The sequence below is a fragment of the Parambassis ranga genome, chromosome 8 (genome assembly GCF_900634625.1).
Source record: "Parambassis ranga chromosome 8, fParRan2.1, whole genome shotgun sequence".
Classification (NCBI taxonomy): Eukaryota; Metazoa; Chordata; class Actinopteri; family Ambassidae; genus Parambassis; species Parambassis ranga.
In genome coordinates, this window is record NC_041029.1 from 8,649,406 (window position 1) to 8,670,513 (window position 21,108).

Here is a 21,108-nt window from a genome sequence, read left to right on the forward strand (position 1 = left end):
CCAGCTCAAGTGATGCTAATCGTTATGATTAAGAAGTTAAAGTATGTCATTAATTTAAAAGCTCGCCTCTTGTTGTTTTTTTCACACAAGACAACTAGTTGTAGATATCCACACACTTGAAACTTAAAGCAGTGCTTCACCTCTCTGTAATATAGAGGAGGAAAAGTTTGAGGTCAAAGGCAGATATTACACAGAAAGTTTTAAGTTTTTCACTGTTTCTATAGAAAATGGATGACAGCAGCCTTTTGCAGGCATCCGATACATCCACTTAAAGGGCTTAACACCCAGGAGGGTGCCTGGAAGATATCCCTTTGTCCATGATGCATTTTCACAGGAGCTGGACATCAACCAAGTACTGTGTTCATGCAGTTATCCAAAAACAAACTCAAACTGGCCAAGGTCTTAGCTTCTGGGTCCTGTTTGGACCTGAGGAGAAGCACATTCAGCACATGTCCAAGGACGATCTGCCATATTTGAGGCAGATCCTAAGAGATTTCTTTAGCAAATCAGACTTGGATCCACAAAGATCGAACCAGAGACAGTTCCTCAATTCCTGAGATGAAAACAGACCTGCAGCACTGAGACAATCAAAAAAATTCAGCTGACAGGAGGAGGATCATCCGCCAAGATAACGGCCCAGCCCACAAGTCCAAACTACTGTATGTCTGCCTATTCACCTGATTTGGAGCCCACGCTTCCCTTAAGATGAAGGTTGTCACATTGACAGGGATGATGACTCTGCCTTTCTACCTTAGCAGACAAACTTATCCGTCAGCCTGTGTAAGGCTGTGATGTCATATACACCAGTAGGGCTGGCTGCTTTCTTTCTCTTAACAGTGACATTCATCAGTATTCCCCACAGACTGGACCACAAACCACATCTGTGTCAGTCACCGGGTCTCAAATACTAAAGCACTGAGTGTTTCTGGAGCAGCAGCTATGATGTTTTCCTCCATGAACAAAGTGTCAAAAACTAAGAAGCTTGACCCAAAAAAAAAGCTGCTTTATAATCCTCTTCTTGACTGATATTTTGGGGAGAATTTCCCTGATCCACACAACGTACACAAACTCTCATGGGAACTTTATTTCAGAAGTGAAGAATAACGCATGTCAAGCATCTTTTACGGTTTCACTGCAGTCTCCTAAATCCTCTGTGAGTCTTTATCTGAATGTCAAAATAGGAAACAAACAAGGGGAAAAAAGAAAAATCAATGTTAGTTTATCCAGCTCACCGTGTAAAAACAAAGATTTTCAATGCCTCGTTTTCTTTTTTTTCTTGAATCAGCAAACAGGCGTGATTTGTTCGACGACTGCTTCTGAATATTAGAACAGCTGATTGTTTCCCCGGCTGGGAGGAGATCTATGCTTTATTCACATGCAGGGCCAGGTGAGTGCCAGTGCTTTCTGAGCCTCCTGAGGTTTCTTTCTCAGACAGTCTGTTAATGCAGAGCAGCCACCCTGGGGTTGGGGAGAGAGGCTAACCCAAGCAGAGCTACATGGAATATTAATGCCTTGTCGCACCGCCTTTACTTTCCTTGCACAAAAGCTGCTTTACCACATCTGAAAAAGCTATTTTCACACTATTCCAGGAGTTATCAAAGGTCTGGCTTAGATCTTTGATCTCAATTTTTTTTGTGTGTTGAGGTTCTGGGTTTGTCCCCCTCTGGCTTTAGTGCTTTACAGCCAATGGATAAAAGTGTCTGAACAGCCTGGATGAAGATCTCGATATGAGATGACAGGTGACGGACAGTAATGCAGGAATAGCCGGTCAGATTGGCTGGAATAAATCTGTCAACAATTACCGACCTGTCCGTGAGACTGTGGTGTGCCGGCCCAGACTTTGACCTCAAATCTGAGAAGCTCCTGATGCCTCCCTTTTTTTTTTCACAAGTCCCCTCAGATTACCTCACACTTTGACTCCTGCCAGAGCAGAACGGGGCTGCTCTCTGAATCAGCAGCCAAGCAGAAAATGTGAGGAGAGACGAGTGGGGCTGCATAATTGACTTTGTATTGAGGCGGAGGATTCAGGTGGAGGAGGTGTATCTGATTGGTGCCGTCCTGCTCTGTTCAGATCTGTCTCCCTTCATTCCACACTAAATAAACGTTGACAAACATGAATAGCTCAGGTGCCTGTTGATGATATATTCTAATGACTTCCTCCTTCATACATAGTAAAGCACAGGAGTGGAAGGTGAATCTTTACCATTCAAAGTCCTGCAAATGTTGGGGTTTCCAGAGAAAGACATTTCACTGTGACAGGGTTGGCAGCTTGTAAATGCTTGAAGGGTTGTGTCACCTAAATGACAGAAGACACATTTACCTCTAGGGGAATCCATTAAGTTTAATTTGTGGTGCATAAAGAGTGGCAAGGTGGTGCAGTGATTAGCACTGTCACAGCAGGACAGTCCCTGGTGAGGCCTTTCTGGGGACTGTGTGGGTTTTCTCCAGGTTCTCCAGCTTCCTCCTACATAAGGATGCGCATGTTAGGCTAAAATATTGTACAGAAAGCTATTGGACAACTGTTGATATACAGGAGACTGATTGATCGACACAGTGAAGCATCACTGACAGCAGAGCGACCAAAGAGCCAGGAAAGCACTTCATCACAATCCATGTGTCTTGGTCTCTCGGGGCTTCCATTATAGGGGAACCTGCAGTTAACTGCACAACAGCTGTCACCTCAACCTAATCAGACCCCTGTCTTTTAGTTGTCTAAAGATGCCTTTGTAAGTAAGGTTTTAGGAAGAATAAATTGGCAGTAATAAATCTGAATCATCCTTCTGAAGCCAGCCAGACAGATTCTCAAAACTCGAGAGGTTTTCTTAAATGCACCATGATAAATCCATTAGAATTGTGCCTTCAATATTCATTTGGAGTGGTCCACTGGTGGTCAAGAGATGATTAGGTCCATCAATTTACCAATGCTTATGTCAAAACCCATTTCTGCCCTTTTCTGCTTATCATTCATGCCTCCTCCGATAGAAGCGGCCTCTGTGGCAGCAAAGGCCCTTAAATGGACTCTGGAGGCTGAGGAGCAATGCATCTTCATCTCGCTGCTTCACACTTCAGAAAATAGGCTAATCGCAGACCCACTACTCACCCCACTAATCTCAGAAAACTCACATTTATTCAGCGTTCTGGCACCTGTCTTATCTTGGGAGAGGGGATCCTCTCGGTTAAGACGGTTTTACCGTCAGCCATGAATTTAGAGCAGAAAGGTGGAAAACAAGGCTGAGGTAAATGCTTCCTCTGTGGGTTCCTTCTTTTATATAATTGAAACGTCAGACCTCTGGCATCATTCAATTTATGCAGACTGTATGTGAATGTGTCATATGTCAAATCAAAATGCAACATTTAAACAAAACATATTTAAGATACTTCCCATGCTGAGCCAGTGAGTCAATACCATCTAATGGTTTTAAACAATAGGCCGGACTCCTCTGATGGCTGGAGCCACCACTCCCTCAAGTGGCAAATGATAATAAGCCACTCTTCATGGGCTTTATTACTATGGTGGCTGATCTTTTTTTTTGTCCTCAGTAACAGGTTGGCATGAGCTCTGATAGCACAACGAAGCCCCCATGTGGACTGTTGTGGAACTACTCAGCATCACATCTTTGACTCAGTGTGTAATATTTGTCAGAAGGTATGAAAATATAAATCAATAGAGTCTGTGATCATTGAAGAGAGAGCAAAAAATAATCATTTTTCAGTCTTGATCAAAGCAGTGGAAGATAAATTAACAAAATCAACCTCACAGCTAATAGAGAACATGACAAAAATAAGAGTGAGATTTTATTCTGTTTAATAAAAAAACACAAATTTACAGCCTAGAGTTGTTTCTACAATCAAACCACACATGCCAAATAAAAATCTCAAGGTTAAATAATCAAAACTCAGAATGCACTCATTTAAAGTAACTTAACTAATATTATATATAATACTGTTACATCAGCTTGTTTTCATCCTCTTTATGTCTATGTGGTGTGTCACTGGTTCTTCTTGGTTTCTTTTGGCACCTTGCTCCACCCAGGCCAACTCGGCGCCGCTCCCTCTCAGATTCTTCAGCTCCCTCCTGTCCCTTTTCTCCTCCATCTCGCCCAGCTCCTCAGCGAATAGGGTTTTTAGTGCAGGTATCAGTTTAGGGACAGTTTTAAAGTCTCCGAAGCGAATCTGGGGGTAAAAAGGGAAACATTAAAATAATGAAAAAAATGTATGAAAGGTTGCAAAAAAGAGCAGCAGAGAGAAATTTACTGCATCCTGAGTAACAGTTTAGCAACACCAAGCTAAAATGCTAAGACCATATTTTTCAGGGAAATGGGAGGATTTATTGGTCGTCCATCACAATGATGCATTGGGATGTTACTCACTTTCATGTGGTCGAATGATATTCCCACTTTGTCAGTGAAGTCTTCGCTAAAGAGGGGGATCTTGGCGTAACGCTGGCTGAAGTGGTTCAGCATGATGAACTCTGCGTTCATCTTCATGCCCACGCCAATGGCCTGGGAGGTGGTGCTGTCAGAAATCACCAAGCATTAAGTCAGAGATTTACTTTTCATGAAGAAAGTGCCAATTGTTTTGTAAGGACACAAAAGAGGTTTTTGTTAAGGTCCAAGCTACCACCGTTAAAAAAAAAAAAGGATGGAAATGTCAATATCGGGGGGGGGGGGGCATTTTACAATGCACTCAGAAAATAACAGCATGCCCAATCAGCAAAAAAGGTGGATTCTTTTCCTGGCTTCTTTTCCCTCATTTCCATAAATCATATTAAAGTACCTGCAGGGTAGCTCACCTGTGCCTTTTCTCTACAGCTTCCTCCTCCAGTTCATCTTCCAGTGTCGCCTCATGGATTAGTAGGGTTGCATTCTTTCCTGAGAGAAAAGGGAGAAAAAAAGAATTGTGCAGGCCTGAATTACCAACATGCACTTACAGCCCCTTCCTGTCCCACAGGAAATCAATCAGGTGGTCGGCGTAATCAAGAATCGGCACGCCCTGTTTGTCTGGTGAGCTGAGCCATCTATAATGAACGGGCATGGGATGCACTCGCTGTCTCGGGGAGGCTTTACTTGGCTTGAATCCAGTCAAGCAATTTAAGAAGAGTCAATGAAGTGGGATCCCTTAGGAACCATTAGGACAGGTTGCCAACTACAAGAGTGATCGAAAGCATTAAGAAATATCGGATAAATTATTCAGAACAACCCGTGTAGTCAAGCTGCAGTTAGGATGACCTTACATGAGTCACTGAAATATTGAAAGCATACGCTCAATTTGTTATTATGCGTGTATGTCTAGATACACTTTGGTGATGTATGGACTTTAATCACTGTGAGTGGTACTAACCGATTTGTATGAATGCATCGCAGGGCATGGTGTCTCCGGAAAAGGCCAGCTTCCAGCCTGACTGGTGAGTGAAGCTGCAGGCGAAAGCGTTCTTGCAGTGACGCACGCCGCAAGTCTGGAACTGAACCACACAAACATGATGAGTGACAAATTACAGACTTTAAAAGCTTGTATTTTGAAGGATGTGGAAAAAAAATGGCAGCAGCAGACCCCGTTAAAATGGTTCTTTTTGAGTAGCCCTTGGACGAAGGCCTTGGTCCTCTGCTTTGTCACTTCGGCGCCATCACATAGCACATGGTTAGGGATGAGGCTGAAAGAAAGAGCAATGGAGGTCAGACACATCCCTGCAGCATCTTATTGTGTTAGATATGGTTGAAAACAGATCAAACAATCTAGGCTCTTCTTTGTCCCTGTGAAATGACTGTAAATAGTTTAATAATTTAGTGTCTTCAGTGTGTAACATTTAATGTCAAAACCAATTTAGAATGTCTAATAATACATAAGTTCACAAGTTACATTAAGAGTAAGTGTTAATAAAAAAAATCCAAGTACAGTAAGCAGTATGACTGAGCACAGTCTATGTTGCATGGCTGTACTATAGAGGTATAATGTGCGTACAAATAGAGACCAGTGGAGGGAATGACACTGGTACATGGTATGATGCTAACGAATCTAATGTAGTAAAGCACCACTGCACTATGCACATAGCATGATAAACCTGCACTTATATCCAGGTACAAGGTGCCAGAATAGTAATATAACAACACTGATGTCTTTGTGTGCACATACTTGATATGACTGATAATCTCTTCACAGTAGTCATTATATTGGTTGAGCCAGGTCATGATCTGAACCGGAGCAACCAGGAAGATGGGGCTAAATGGCTTTCCTAAAGTTACCTAAAGAAACAAATGACACATTTCTGGCTTTAAAACAATAATTGAAACAATATATAGATATTAATCACAAGGAGGTCTGCTACATACCAGAGCCCTCTTCCTCTGGTAGAGCAGCTTCAGCAGCCCCTAAGAAGATAGAAGAGAATGTCAGAAAGTGTAGCTATCAGGAGCAGGCTGAGTGTAAATGTGTTTTTATGAGTCAGTTTAATGTGTGTTGTGTGTGTGTGTGTGTGTGTGTACGGCTGCTTACTGTGTGATGATCAGCATGTAAGTGTGAGATGAAGACTGTTGAGATCTTGGACAGAGCATCATCCACGCCGTCTCCGTAGTGTCTGCTGAGCTGGCCGAAGGTTCCCTCCCCACAGTCCAGCAGCAAAGACTGACTTGGGCTTGGTGTGGGTACCAGCACACAAAGACGTTGAAGATGAAAACACACACAAAACAACAAACTGCAACTTTCCAGGATTTTCCAGCCAAAAATGAATAACGTGGCATTGGAGGACACTCATACTCTTACTTACTTACCTATACAGGACAAATTTGTACATATTTTAATTTTTCAGGTTTGAAAATGTACTGGTTTAATTAAGAAGTTACTTTAACATTAAGAAAGCTCATCAGAAAAATAGAAAATAAGAAACTACTGTTGAATCCACACCTATCTGAAATCATTTGATCAAATCATGAACCCACAACCTTAAAAAGAACCAGCAAAAAAACCTTTGCAATCATGGTAACATGCATGTGCTTCAGAACAATGGAAATAGAAAAGATGCCGTGTGAAGCAGTGTGTCTTGTAAAAAAAAAAAAAAAAAAAAAAAGCACTTCCTCATAAAGCATTTAGTAATTTTGTTATTACATTTTTAGAATAAACGCTTCAATGCATTTACACATTGATCACATTTTCGGCATACCTGATATTAGTGTCAGCCATACCTGATGTTAACTAAAGTGCCACTGACGTTTCTGATCTTCATCGGAAGAGCAGATCCTGTTCCCAGGAAAACCACCTCTGGGTATTTTTCTCCATGATCTGTGTTGGAAAATACAATCATACTTTAATTGATATTTCTCAACAAGCAACAGATCATCCACTTTTTTACCATAAAAACAATAACCAATTCTTAAAAACCCTAGGCTTCTTTTTGTGTATCAAGTTCCTAGGACTGACCGGTGTGCTCTGCAGAATCAGCAGCGCTCATCTTCCTGCACTTGTCCACTTCATTCAGAAAGTTTGGGACCTCAGAAGCTTCTTTCACAAACTCCTCTGAGTTGCAGGAGGGGATGGCATCTCTAACAAATGAGACATGGAGTCAAGAAGACACACACCACTGCCTGCACAAACACTACCGAGGAAAACAGGAATATGTTTTTTTTTTCTCCCACATCTGACCTTGATGCAGCTCTACAGTACTTGACAGAAACAGTGTGGAAAATAAAAAAAGCACTGACACTTGTAAGACGAGGTTAAAAAAGAAGAGAAGAAAGCGGCTGAGTGCAGTAGTCCATTCCAGATTGTTTTCTGTGACAAGGCAATGCTTGGAGCTGCAGAGTAATGTTGGCTAAATTGGGGGGATTGAAGGACAAACTAACCTTTGCCACTCCATTACAGGTCTGAGCTGGAACTTGAGCAGACACTCGGCTCTGACGTTTGGGACGTGTAAAGCAGCCTGAGGCTCCTGAAATGAAAAAACATGAAGAAGAGAGGTTGATGTTTTCTTACAGCTCCTGTTATCTACCTGACTTATCACTTAGAGAAATCTGACTCTTTAGAACCATAATGTAAAAGAGCAAAACGAGGATCTGCGCCCGTCTGCTCTGACTTTAACTTTCATATTATTAAAGGGCAATTCCGCAGAATGGCGTCCCTTCCCTGCTGAATGATTTTACCTTTGCTCTGTAAGCTTGGAGTTCTGGAAAGATCTCTGGGTGAATCATGTTGAGCTGAGCCTGAATCTTGTGGCTTCTGACATTGTGGACAGTAAACACCTGTTCATTAAGGATCAGGTGTTCTGTCTTGGATGGAAACCTACAAAGACATAGGGCAGTCTGAGGCTCACTGCGGCCAAATGAAGGGCAAGTGTTCATGCAGTTTGATTGCACAGTGAGGAAATGCAAACCTCTCCATCCACTGCTTGTATTGATCTGTTTTCAAAACACACTCTGGAGTTATGTGGACGACCAGGACAGCAGAGTGGTCTGAGCCTCCTGTCTGGTATCTGAAGGAGATGATAGGTTTAGTTTAAAACCGACACAAAAACTAGAAGAATCCCAATTTATGGGTTGCACTGTTACCTTGCCAGCTGCTGATTGGAGCAGACTGCTTCGACAAACTCTTCAGACGGACACTCGACAACAATGAAGACTGGTCCGGGGTCAGTGGGAGTGCAAACCTGTTCTGGTCGGATCTGCGGGACAATAGCAGCAGCGTCAGCAGATACATTTTACAGCTACAGTCTGATAAGTGTCAAAGATTCACACAGCACCTCTTTTCCTTCATAGGTGATGCTATTCCCATTTTTCAGAGCTGCAATGAGTGGACCGATAGCTGCTGTGCCTCTTTGGGGAGAAAGATTGCATAAGAGTTTAAATGTGATCGAATAATTTAATATCATAAGTGTAAACTTGACAATGCAACCCACTTACACAGGAAGTCCGAGTTCTTTGGCCTGAGAAACTAAGAAGTTTCCTTTTTTGGGGTGAAGCTGTGAAAGTGTTTGACAGGGAGAGAAGAAGAAACTCACATCTTCAATTTGCTCATCATAAACACGCAGAGGATGGTAGAGTTTCACGTCCTACCTTGCACACAAAGGCAACCAGCAATGACGTAGCTCTAGCTGGCATTTGTCTTTCAGCTGTAAGATATTTGACACAAATAACTGCACATTTATACCTTTATTCATACCTCAATTTGAAAGCATGACCCTCAGCCCTACAGGACACTTGGCTTCTAGACTCACCTGCATCATCTCTGTTGCTGTTCATGTGAAAGTCATCTCTGTTTGGAGATCTCCGCCCGGGGCTGCTCCTGCTTGATCTGGAGGAGTGTTTTTCACCATCATGCCTCGCCTTGCCTAAACAAAAAAGAGTCGGAGGACAATCGAATCTCTTACTCAACTGACCTTAAAAATAAAAATAAAAGCAGCAAACTCACCAAAGATTGGCACCTGATGAACTGTCATGGTCTCATCGGAGTACGGCTCCGCAGTATATGGTCGAACCGCTGAGATGAAATTATTCAGTAAATACAGCTGCAGTATAAAACGATGCGTACAATTCTGTTTAAAAAAAATTCAACTTACACAGTTTGATGTCTTCCAGCGGTCCAGAAAATGACTTGATGGCATCAAGATAGTTCTCCTAGGATTAAAAAAACAGATATAACTTAAGTCTATTAAAAGGCTGGTTTTTGTGGTATGATTCAGCTTCTCACCAGCTGTGGAGGCCCAGATAGGACACATTCTGGGACACCGATATCCTTCAAGGTTAATATCATCCCTACAGCAGAGAAGACATGTGTTCTGAGAAGAGCTGTACGAATCAGATTCTCAATGATGGGATATTGGCAGTATAGACAGATGTGGTCTATAAACAGATTGATGCCACTGACCTGATAAACCTCCCACATTCTCCCAGCTCAGTCTGGTCAGGAAAATGTTATCCAAGCGAGCAGCTTTCAACCTGCCACAGAAAAAAAAGTACACATGCTAATGTTGTTGCTTTATTTGAGATGATGACACTGTGTACACAGCAGCCTGTACACTTACTTGTGTTCCTGCATCAGTCTCTGTGTCCCCTCACCACAGTTGAACAGGTACCTGGAGCAGAGAGAAAGGGTGTTTGTTTACCAAGTATGTTTATTTGTATAATAATGGTATAATCTGAACATTTCTCCAACACTAGTAAAGGTGAGGGCTAGTACAAATAGCATGCTATGTGTCTGGCTTCAGTACCTGTTGTACTCTGAGAAGACATAAAGTGACACAGGATTATCTCTGCTTCCAGCACCGACGACCTGCAGGTACACGGTGGCTGGTCCGCTGAGGTCTCCCTGTTTACTTCTGCTCTCTTTGGTTTTAAGTCTGCGCAGCGGCTCCTTCTGCTTGGCTTTCTTCGGACCCAGCGGCGGTCTACTTTCAGAAAAATTATCTCTATTGGTCGCCATTGTGCGGAAAAGCTGGAAAACAGTCCGGTGGAAACGAAAATCACTGCGTGCGACTGTCGGAGGAGCAGCAGACAGAGCTATGCCTTTTACAAATAGCAACCTAAGCTTAACATGGACCGTATTCATAATAAAAATGTCACAAAACGTAAATTGATAAATTACTCCTAGCCGCACTCTCTCTGTTATTCTTGTGCAGCCATTTCTGGACGCCCTTTTGATTGATTAGTTACCCAACAACTGCTGTGTAATCATTCCCGCAGAACTTTAGAGGTTGGTTTGACACATGTGAGTCTTCTTCCGGCATCTAATGATGACGTCGATGGCTCTTACTGCTCATTGGTGTTTGGGATAGTTTGGCAGGTCTAAGGACCAATTACAGCGCCGTCTTCAGGTAAGAGGGCGGGGATAGAGCAACATCTGTAAAAGAGGAATAACGTCAACAAACTATTTTACAATAAAATATCTAAAAATAAAATTTCACATTTGTGCGACCTATAAAATGTAATTAATTAAATAACCATATCCTCCCTTAATTAAAAATAAAATAAATGTCTATTACCAGTCCTTATCAAATATCTGCAGTGCACCTAGTTGCACATAGAATTATCATTAATACAGATGCTGAATTTTTGTTCAACCCGCTCAAACAATAAAGACACAGAGAACAACTTTTCCCTTCTCTCTCTTTATTTATACATCAGCATCCATTGCACAGTGAACACCGACTCATGACTTTGACCACCATATTTATTATTTATACTGCTTTGTACCCAGAGAAGCACAGTTCCATTAAGATACCAAACACAATGCTTTCATTCACATACATGGAAGAGGTGGGACAATTCACAAAGAGCATGATTCCAGTATGCTGAAGAGTTTCCAAATCAACTATGATTTTGGTTCTATAAATACAACTTCCAGGTTATTAGGTTATTATTTCTTTAAAATCACCAGTAATAATCACTGAGATCTCTGAGATGCACCCTCATCGAGATGAGTCATGATTGTTTTTATTCAGCTGCTATTATACTTATGTGACTGTACGTCTGAGTGTTTGTGAACAAGAGAGAAACAGAAGTGTGCTAATATATTATACAGACATGACTGAAATGAACACCACTTTTATTTCAGGTGGTGTGTGTTTTTTTTCCTTTACAATTCATTTAACACTGCAATAAGGGGACCAAGCAAATTTACACAAGGATTTGTTTTGATTACTTAAGTTGTCTTTTTTGTTGTTGCAGAATGGTGTGCATTTCATCAGTGTTTTGTCCTGCTATCAGTCCATATACATAGGAGAGCTGGGAGAGGCTGGCATCTGATCCAGGATCTTGCAGACATAACCAGCTACGTCCACTGAGCGCTCCTCGTACATTTGAATGAACGGATCTTTCTGCGGTGAACCAAAAAAAAAGACAAACATCAAGCACAGAAAAACAAATGTGGCAAAGAAAATCTTTATAGTGACTCAGTATCAACTTACCAGAAGCTCTTTGTACTTTGGCCTTTTCGATTCATCCTTTGTAAGGCTTGAAAAGAAGACCAAAATGTACAAATGTTAAAACACTGAAGGGTGCGGTTCAGCTATTGTCCACCAGAGGGCAAAAGCACAACAGAAAACCTGAGGCTCATTTCCACAGTCTTTGCTTACCACACATTGACAAAGGCGATAAATTTTGGGGAGAAGCGCCTGTCCTCCGAGTTGCTCAGTTGGGGCGGGTCTCCTCTCACCACCTGCGTCAACTGGTCAAACACACTGTTCCACTTTGGGTATGGAAACCGTCCCGTGGCCAACTCATACTGAAACATATACCCATAGCAAATTTAAAACAAAGTGCCAAATAAGGGGTGAAATACTGTATGGAATCAAACAATACACATGGACAAGATTATCTTATTGGTATGAGAATTTTCAATCTAAAAAGGAAAATAGTGCATAATTAATCTGAGCTCTTATTTTGAAGTGTTTTTGCCATGGTCACACAAAAATATGCTTGTCTCCTCTTCATGTTTTAGGTTAGTTTATGCACATTCAAATAGAACTCACCAGTGTGATTCCCAAACTCCAAACATCTGATCGCACATCGTAACCTTGTCTGGATGCACTGGGGTCTATTCTCTCTGGCTAAAAGACAGAAACAATAACAATACAGAAACAGGGTTAAAATACTGATCTTACAGACTGGATTTTAAGGAAAAGATATGTTGCTTAGAGCTCCACAGCTTCAAATATTTATTTCGTATTAAAGAAATCTTGTTCTATAAGGCTGAAATATGTAAATATCTAAGAGTTTAGCCAGGATCTTCTGCAGTATGAAACCCACCGTTTTCAATGCCATTATCACATTCTGAGTTCCAGACTAGAAACAAACAGGTGTTGCCAAAACCCAAACAACTGCCCTGTGAGACAGTCTCACTTTTGAGAATACCAAACCAGCTCATCACCTCTGGGCATGTCTTCACCTGCCATAAACGGATACCATCAGCTCACACATATGAAGCATGTTACTTCATTCCTGCCTGACAACTCAAACTCATCTGCAGCCTCCCCTTCAGTTCATCCTGAAACCAGAGAACGGACGCTGCGACGTAGTGTGTCAGAGGGCTGCAGAGATTTTTGCTGCTGCAGTACTGAGAGGAGGAAGCACCCTGCTGGCCCATTTACAGGGCCTGAATTAGATGCTGATGTCACCTAAGTAGAGTGGGACGGTCTGTGCTGCAGCTCTGATGGGTTTTTATGGAGCAGCAGCTGATTGCTGCACAGAGCCTGCTAACATCTGCTACGGTTTAGTCTCTGCAGTCAAATAGATATTATTAACGAGGAATAATATCAAAATCTACTTATACTTCATTTATTTTTTTATATATATATATATATAAATATAAAGAATGTAGTGTACAGCTACTGATTCTCTAAATTTAAACTCCATATACGTCTAACACCTGACTGCAGGGCGGGGGACATGTTGTCTTCACATTTTTAAACAATACGTCAGGCTCCCCAGCTGTATTTGCACGTCATTAACCGGCAGCATGGCGATCACACACCTGGTGTGCGTGCCAGCTGGAAACAAAAAACCCGAGCTGAGATTCCTGAGCTCATGGCCGTGGGAAGTTCCTGGGTGACTCGAACCAAGTCATGAATGAAGTGCCCCTGCCTTGGCTTTTCAGGGGGCAGAGTGTGTGTGTGGAGGTCCCGTAGTACCTAACCAAATTTAGAATGGAAACTGCCGTAGAGGTAGGGGGGGAGAAGATAAGGGACAGAGAGAGGGAGGGAGGGAGGAGCTCCCAGCTGATGTAACCCTCTGACAAAAAATAACCTGGAGTGATGGTGTCATGATGAGATCACCCCTTTGCGTTACACGCACACAGTGGCTGCTCACTGATTGCAAACTAACAGATCAACGGTGTTGAAATCCAAATATTCAATGTAGTCAACAGCATCACCAGGAATCACCTGCTCTGATTACTTTATCACTTTAAAGGTAGTCAGTTATGACCAAGAGTCTTTTATTCTGGCGACCACGCAGCATGTGACTGATCATTTCTCAGCGGGACCTAAGCTGCTCTGTAATCACCTCCCAGACTCCTGCTGTGATTTCCCTGGTTCACCACTCCCAACTCTAACTGTGCCACTTACTGCCATGTACGGTCTGCAGCCTGCGTCTCTGGTTTTGGCGATGGAGTCCACCAGCTGACCACTGATGCCAAAGTCACACAGCTTTATGTTGCCGTTCCTGTCCAGGAGGATGTTGGACGGCTTAATGTCTGATCGGAGAAACATGAGCCGGTGAAAACACATGTGATGTCACACATATGGTGAAATTGGAAGCATCTGGCTTTTTCTTACCTCTGTGTATGATTTTCAAGTTTTCTTTTAAGTGGTTAAGTGCCTTCACAGTCTGAAGAAAAAAAGAAAATTAGTTAGGAGAACCATTTGCACTGGCTAACTATAAAAACATGGAGGAATGTGTTATTAGAACTTACAGCTAATGTTATTTTTCCTAATATTTCCTCTGGAATCACTTCGTCTAATGAGCAGTATACAAATTTATAAAATTTGTCTAACGAGGTAGCCATAAGTTCCATACAAATCCAACAGTCGCCCTGAAACACAAGAAGTCAAGTCACTTTCTGGAGGAAAGATCCGTATGAACACCAACACAGAGACAGTAAAGCTTATTTCACCTCTCTGAACAGAGCTCCATAAAACTGCACGATGTAAGGACAATCGCTACTTCTCATGACCACATCCAAGTCCATCAGCAGCTGCTTCTGCTCCTTTTCATCTACCGTGGACCGAATTCTCTGAAAAAGAAAAATGTCCCGAGAGAACATTTTACTCTGCATCCAGCAGACTCTGTTCCTATATTCAGTCCTAGTAAAGACAGTAAATGATCACCTTGACCGCCATGATCTGGTTACTTGGCTTGTGCACCATCTTGTTGACAGACCCGTAGGCCCCTCGGCCGATCTCACCCAGATCTTTCAGATCTTCGGCTGTGAAGTCCCAGTGCTGCTCTGGGGAGATCTTCAACTTCCCTGATGACTCAATGCTGTGCGTTCTCAGCCTCTCTCTAAAGGAGGAGGAGGAGAAAAAACAAAACCAGCTAAATAAAGAAGAAATGGCTCATTAATGAGATGACAAACAGCCTGATGAAGCTCACTCACATGTGTGGGTTCTGGAAGGGCGGTCCGGCCGTGTTCAGTGTGAATCTAGTCGTGGGTTTGATTGGAGGGTTGGCAAAGTTCAGCTTCAGGGCTTTGCGTTTACCTGAGAGGGAGGAAGAATATTCATGCCATGTTTACAAATACAACAAACACAGAGGGACCGAGCAAGAACAGAAACACACCCCCACCCCCATGAATGGTCAGAATGGTGAACGAAAACCAACACACAAACCATAAAACGAGACAACAGAAATGTGAGTGAAACTAGTATCAAAATGTACTAAAATCCACAAATGCCATGCTTTTAACAGAATGGAACTCCATCACCATAAATATGACATTTTGTCATATTTCCAACAAATACTCACCTACAGACCTTTGATTTCAAATCATAATAAATATGAAGCAGGATATATTTGTTTCACTGTCAAAAAGCCTGTGCATGTGTACCAAAACCTGATGCATCAAATTCCCATTTACCACAATTGCTTAATCCATAAGAAAGGTGCTACTTGCTCACTTTGTTTGCCAACAGTGGTGAACTATATGAGGACCCTACATTAAGTAGGTAATGTGTTATGTGGTACTAAAGGAGGTTATAGTTAGTTTTAGTCTTTTCATGGGATTTGATGACAGTTAAATCGCAAATACACCACCCATGTGCTGCAACATTTACACATCATATACTATATGTCATGCTGAATAAAAGGGATGTGATGTTATAGTACTATTTATTTCTTATCTTAATTCATTCTTTTGCTGCTCAATAGTGCTGCACTAATGTTTTAGATTGCATAAAGCGCTATTGATTCTTGTATTACTATTTGACCAACAAGACTTCTTAGAACTGTGAATTTACAGTTAGAAAAAGAGCATCTTCTAGAAAAAAACTCTTTAAAATATACTGGATATATGTATAAATAGGATGGATGACTTAGTTAAGCCTTCATGGAGGGAGGATTTAGTGCAGAGCTGTTGAAGAGGACTATCATTTCTAGGCTCCATGGGCCTGATAACATGGCAAATGAGTGCAAATTTTAAGCATCCTCCTACAGTCCTACAATCAAACTGATCAGTGTGTTGGTCTGGCTCTCTACTACACACAGTGTACCTGGCATAAGGGCACATTCAAGAGAATGTAAAATAGGAGGCATATGCACGAAAGCATGTTAACATTAGACTGAAATTCTACTTTCTACTGTTACCCTGAGCCTGCGATTGTGATGCAGAAACAGACGTAGCATGCTGCTAAAAACACCTACATTCATAATGCAAACACAAAAACCCAAAATGTAAACATGAAGAGGGAGGAAAAAGAAAACACTAATATACATCTGGATGGAAACATGCTTCTTCTCAGGCCAACTGCTTTGATTTCAAATTGATTTGGAGGACAGCTCACTCCACCCAAAATACCACAAGAATGTGTGTGTGCTGGAATTCTAATAGGATTCAATGAAAAGAGTTGTTTGACAACTTGAAGGTGTGTGTACCGTGTCTCGACAAGCAAGTGCTATGCTGAAGTGCACCCATGCCAAAAAAAAAACAGAAAAAGAAACCAGCTGGGGGGAAAAACACTACAGGCACAATGTTTGCTTGTTAGTCACACAATGAAAACCTGTGAAGCAGAGCTTCCATTACACTCTTTTATTAAATGGTCTTTTTAGTTGGTAGAGTTCTTCCATCACATTGAAAAAAGATGGAGATCTTATGCCACAATATCAATGGAAGCTCCTAATTTTAGGCTTGTGCAGCACTGATAAAAAAAAAAAAAAAAAAACAGGTGCAGGCACAAGCCTAGCTGAACCCATCAGAAGTTTGGACTGGGATTAGTTAAGAACAGCAAGACAGACTCCCCCATACCAGACTGTCAGGCGGAAACAAAGGGATGAGAATTGTTGGTGCTGAAGCAAAAGAGGTTTGGCTTACTTGGGGGAGCTCCAGACAGGTTTATCTGAAACCCTAGAGGTGAGAAGACAGCTTTTATTTTTGTTATATTTCACCTTCAGTTTGCCAGCTTGCTACGTCTTCCTCAAGAGACCACAGTGTCAGTTCGACTTCAGCACACCTCACGGTTCACAGATTTGCCAATTTCTTTCAAAAAAAATAAATAAAAAAGGGTAACAAATAATCACAGAAATTGGCCTTTGCTTTGCTGCATTGTCAAATATTCTGCAGCACTCTATTGCGGGTTAAAATGCATTTTCTGGAGGGTAATGCATTAGCATGCATACACATTTTTGGCACGGCTACAAGCATTTGAACATGAGTCAGTGAAGGAGGAAAAATGACCTGTAGGTAAAATAAACAAAACAAATGGGATCTAGAAATGCGGATGAGTTACCATGTACCATCATGAAATGATTTTGACATAAAAACATTTTTTTTTTCTTGGGCAGCTCACCGTCAATCAGCATCATGTCAGGAGTTAGGAATCATTAGTTAGCAGCATTAAAGTAAAAGATCAATATGGTCAGGGTGGAAATGGAAACAGGGTTACACAAGAGGGCACAGATAATTCACACTATAAAAATCATTAAGGGAGGTTGAGTTAGAATTAAATCTACTTCATTGTAGTAGAAAGTAAAGAGTACAAAACTAACATGCATTAATTTAACTGAACTCATCAAAAATTCTATGCAAGATATGTGAATTTCTAAATGAGTATAAAAAATTGCAAAAATTAGAAAGTATGGACAAGGTTAAATCATCTTTTTGATTTTTAAAAGCTTGTTCTGTTCTACCAAGTCAATGAAATGTGTAGCTACCTGTTTCACTCTGACATCTCCAGCAGGTGTTGGACTCTGAAAGTTAAAATGAGAAGGTGTTTGTACAACAATCACAGCATTGTAATGAGCACTGGGTTTGTTAGTGCTATGTCTGACTATTAAGATTAGATCCTTGATAAATCTGTAAAGAATGTATGAAATCCCAAGACCAAATTAATCTATTTAAAATGGCCAACCAAACACAAAGACTGCAACATTACTTTAAATTAAAACCTACTAGTGAAGGTCTTTGACATTAGCAACACTAGCATGGTTTAATCTACTATAGAAGAAAGAGTGCGGCAAACCAAATGCATAATTCATTTATGCCGAAATAATTTACTTAGCTTCAAGGACCTCTACAAATATTGCTGTTTCGAAAAAAAGGTCGTTTATAAAATGGCATTTGGCGAGTTTCATCCCAGGCAACACAGAGGAGAATTGACGGGCTACAATTTAATACAATTGCAGTAAATACATTTAATGCGTTGTTCAACTTATAACAACTGATACTGATATTCGAATTGATGAAGTCAAGCAATTAACACGATCATGTTGGGAGATACAAGAATGCTCGTCCATTCCCTTGGGAATGTTTTTCGGTCCTGGGAATAGCTTGAACCTCCCACGGCTAGCCCTGCTAACATTAACCTTCACTGCAGCAGAACGTGAGCTCCCAGCTTTAAGCGGATATTTCCCCTCCGCCTGACACTTACCCTGCATGCTGCTCATTGTTGTAATGTGCTGAGACTGGGACTGGTGGTGTTGGTGTGTTGCAGATCCTGCGTTATTGCTGCTAGGTGTTGTTGAGTTGTTTGGGCTGGGAGTCGCCATTGTTGTGTGTTTGAATTCCATCAGCAGCACCGGGCTGCAATGCAGAGACACGGAGAGCAACTTCACTCCGTCCCTCCCTACCACAGTAATCACTGCTCCACTGACGGATGGTTTCCGCCACAAAAAGAACAGTCAGTGGCTATAAACGAGTTTAAAATACCTTAAATTTTTTAAAACGCCCAGGCAACGTTAAGGCAGCCTATATAGTAACGTTAAAATAAACACTCAGCTAAGCTAAGCTAACTAAACTGGCTAGCCCCAGAGGCTTTACGACCCGCAATCAGCTGACCAAGTGACACTGACATGTCAACACCCACAGTCGCGACATGCTAGCAGCTGTTAGCCGAGCCAGCACCGGATATTTTGTAGTGAATATTTCAAAATAAAACAAGTTACACAAGTTAGACCAAGCTTCTTCCGCTTGAGTTCAGCATTTTCTGACACAAACAAAGTATTTGCTCCGACAATTAAAAGCTAATTAAGGATTAGACATAATATCTATATGATGGACAGACATTCTGCATGTTAAGTCTCATTATGGTTTTATTTTGTAAAGAAATACCGGAAGACCCAATCTTCCGTTTCTTCTGCAGCATGTGTGTGCTCGTTTTGTTGACCGAGACGTCCCCGACAGAAACAGTCCACGGTTTAATCGACTATATTGTCCAACAGCCGTGTATTGGCTTCAGTTTTAAGCGATAAGACTACAAAAACCACAACAAAATTAAGAAAACAATTCGACTATAATGGCGCTGTCTTTGCATGAATCAGGACAAGGAGATATTGTGGCATGATGCATGTGCCTCTTAGATAGGGCGTTTAAATAGTTTGATAATCATTGTGCGTCTTCAAACACATTTCGGGTGTAGCCGTGAATATCGAGTGAACCCCTAACTGTCTTATCAGACTAGCTGGGTTGGGTAAGTGCGTGTGCTTTCTCACGTCTTGACGTCCCGCTTGGCCGGGCGGGGAAGTGAAAGGTTATAATCAACAATGGGAGAAGTTTGTAAGGAGAAGAAGACATGGCTTTGTGTTATTTGGCAAACCTGCAACGTTTTCATGTTTTTGTTCTTTGCTCTTGCTTCATATGTTCAGGTGAGTGTTTTGTTTAGGAACCATTGCACTTGAGAATTGTGATCAATAACTGGGCATTTTTGACCTCACTCTGTAGATAAATGATCCAGACGCAGGTTTATGGATGGTAAGATTCCACACATTTTACAGAATATTTCAAATGTTGAGATTTCTGAGTGCTTTGTCATCAAGACAACAATTCCTCTTTCAGGTTGGCTATGGTGTTCCTGCAGTCCTGTGTGGATTTATTGGCTTGAAACCTCATGTCACAGGTAGAGAGACCTGCACTGGTAGCTATGAATTGTCATTTTACAAGGTGCACTGCCTCATAAGAACAACAAGAACAACAAAAAAAAAGAAAAGGGATTGTGCCTTGAACATTTACTGAGTTTCCTTTCCTGTTTTCCACACTTATTACCAAGTTGCTGACCTCTGCACTACTGCATTTTTTTCCAGTGCTGATAGTGCCATCAAGTGGCTTTATCGTGTCTGTACAGCTGTCTTTTTTAACGTTTAGCTCCTTTGACCCCATTGCAGAGACTTTGCCCTGGAGGCGTATTGCTGATCTCCATGTGATGATGTCCAGTGCTGTCATTGCCATGTTAGGATGGACACTTTATAGAGGGGGAATCACACAGATTTTTCAACAGGAGGAGGGCAGGTAATAAAAACACCTTCACTACAGCTTTCTAAAGAAGAAGAAATCTTTCCTGATGCATTGATTTGAACTGCTCTGAACTGAAATAAAGGCATGCTTATTAAGAGAAGTAGAGTAATCTGCATTTAATATATCTTTACCCCATCAGAGAATTTTCTGGTCTCTTGCTGACAGTAGTTTGGCTTCTCTTGTGCCGCCACTCTGGAAGGTAAGATGCACCATATATATGTCCTTTATTAAATTTTTTAAAACAAAAATAATTCTTGTGAGTCACTTCTTGTGCTAATTTTATCCTTACTCATTATTATCAGAGCTCCTGTTGGGATGCTCAGAGTCTCCACAGCTGTTGCCATCACAGTCTTTCCCATCGTGGCCTGGCTTTACTACTACATCAATAATGAGCTGAGATCAAACTGGCCGTCACATTGTAAAACTGCCATTTAGACACCTGATTATTACTCATGTTGCCAGACAAAAAGCACAAAATACATTCCCTCTTTTCAGCTGAAGTGTGTTAAATGTATTGCACTTTTGTTACAAACTCTTACAAAATCCATTTAAGGTCTGTCAAATGAAGTACAGTGTATAAAATTTATTAAACAAACTAAATCATGAGTTTGCACGTCTTTGTTTTTACAATGACAGCGTTCCTGTCTCTAGGTGGCAGCAGAGAGCCACCAGAAAGGTCAACGAAGAAAA

The 21,108-nt window shown here is 41.4% G+C and overlaps 3 protein-coding genes across 6 annotated transcripts; 1 reads left to right on the plus strand and 2 right to left on the minus strand.

Annotated features, from left to right (window-relative positions):
- Positions 1 to 3,782: 3,782 nt before the first annotated feature.
- On the minus strand, positions 3,783 to 10,703 carry elac2 (elaC ribonuclease Z 2). 3 transcript variants are annotated; one of them, XM_028412919.1, is made up of 25 exons: positions 10,635 to 10,703; positions 10,193 to 10,416; positions 10,007 to 10,057; positions 9,850 to 9,920; positions 9,673 to 9,737; positions 9,542 to 9,599; positions 9,394 to 9,462; positions 9,200 to 9,313; positions 9,039 to 9,094; positions 8,886 to 8,944; positions 8,726 to 8,798; positions 8,535 to 8,647; positions 8,360 to 8,458; positions 8,130 to 8,268; positions 7,833 to 7,918; positions 7,411 to 7,532; positions 7,176 to 7,272; positions 6,490 to 6,628; positions 6,327 to 6,365; positions 6,130 to 6,239; positions 5,551 to 5,650; positions 5,341 to 5,461; positions 4,793 to 4,871; positions 4,371 to 4,515; positions 3,783 to 4,173 (listed from the first exon to the last, which is right to left on the minus strand). In XM_028412919.1, the coding sequence occupies exons 2-25, from the start codon at positions 10,402 to 10,404 to the stop codon at positions 3,952 to 3,954; spliced, it is 2,439 nt and encodes an 812-aa protein (XP_028268720.1). In that variant the 5' UTR covers positions 10,405 to 10,416; positions 10,635 to 10,703; the 3' UTR covers positions 3,783 to 3,951. The 3 variants fall into 3 exon arrangements, 2 of the variants coding, with proteins under 2 accessions (XP_028268720.1, XP_028268719.1); XM_028412918.1 differs by having other exon boundaries at positions 10,193 to 10,694; XR_003671145.1 differs by lacking the exon at positions 3,783 to 4,173 and having other exon boundaries at positions 4,446 to 4,515; positions 4,793 to 5,145; positions 10,193 to 10,694.
- A 370-nt stretch (positions 10,704 to 11,073) lies between these two features.
- map2k4a (mitogen-activated protein kinase kinase 4a) lies at positions 11,074 to 19,000 on the minus strand. Of its 2 annotated transcripts, XM_028412095.1 has the most exons (13): positions 18,560 to 19,000; positions 17,844 to 17,879; positions 17,005 to 17,037; positions 15,076 to 15,178; positions 14,807 to 14,981; positions 14,593 to 14,712; positions 14,392 to 14,511; positions 14,255 to 14,306; positions 14,045 to 14,172; positions 12,452 to 12,529; positions 12,056 to 12,204; positions 11,888 to 11,933; positions 11,074 to 11,797 (listed from the first exon to the last, which is right to left on the minus strand). In XM_028412095.1, exons 1-13 carry the CDS (start codon positions 18,696 to 18,698, stop codon positions 11,684 to 11,686), a joined length of 1,293 nt encoding a protein of 430 aa, XP_028267896.1. In that variant the 5' UTR covers positions 18,699 to 19,000; the 3' UTR covers positions 11,074 to 11,683. The 2 variants fall into 2 exon arrangements, with proteins under 2 accessions (XP_028267896.1, XP_028267897.1); XM_028412096.1 differs by lacking the exon at positions 17,005 to 17,037.
- Positions 19,001 to 19,303: 303 nt separating this feature from the next.
- On the plus strand, positions 19,304 to 21,024 carry tmem220 (transmembrane protein 220). Its single transcript, XM_028412562.1, has 6 exons — positions 19,304 to 19,772; positions 19,849 to 19,878; positions 19,963 to 20,023; positions 20,289 to 20,412; positions 20,558 to 20,617; positions 20,721 to 21,024. Exons 1-6 carry the CDS (start codon positions 19,671 to 19,673, stop codon positions 20,851 to 20,853), a joined length of 510 nt encoding a protein of 169 aa, XP_028268363.1. The 5' UTR covers positions 19,304 to 19,670; the 3' UTR covers positions 20,854 to 21,024.
- Positions 21,025 to 21,108: the final 84 nt, after the last annotated feature.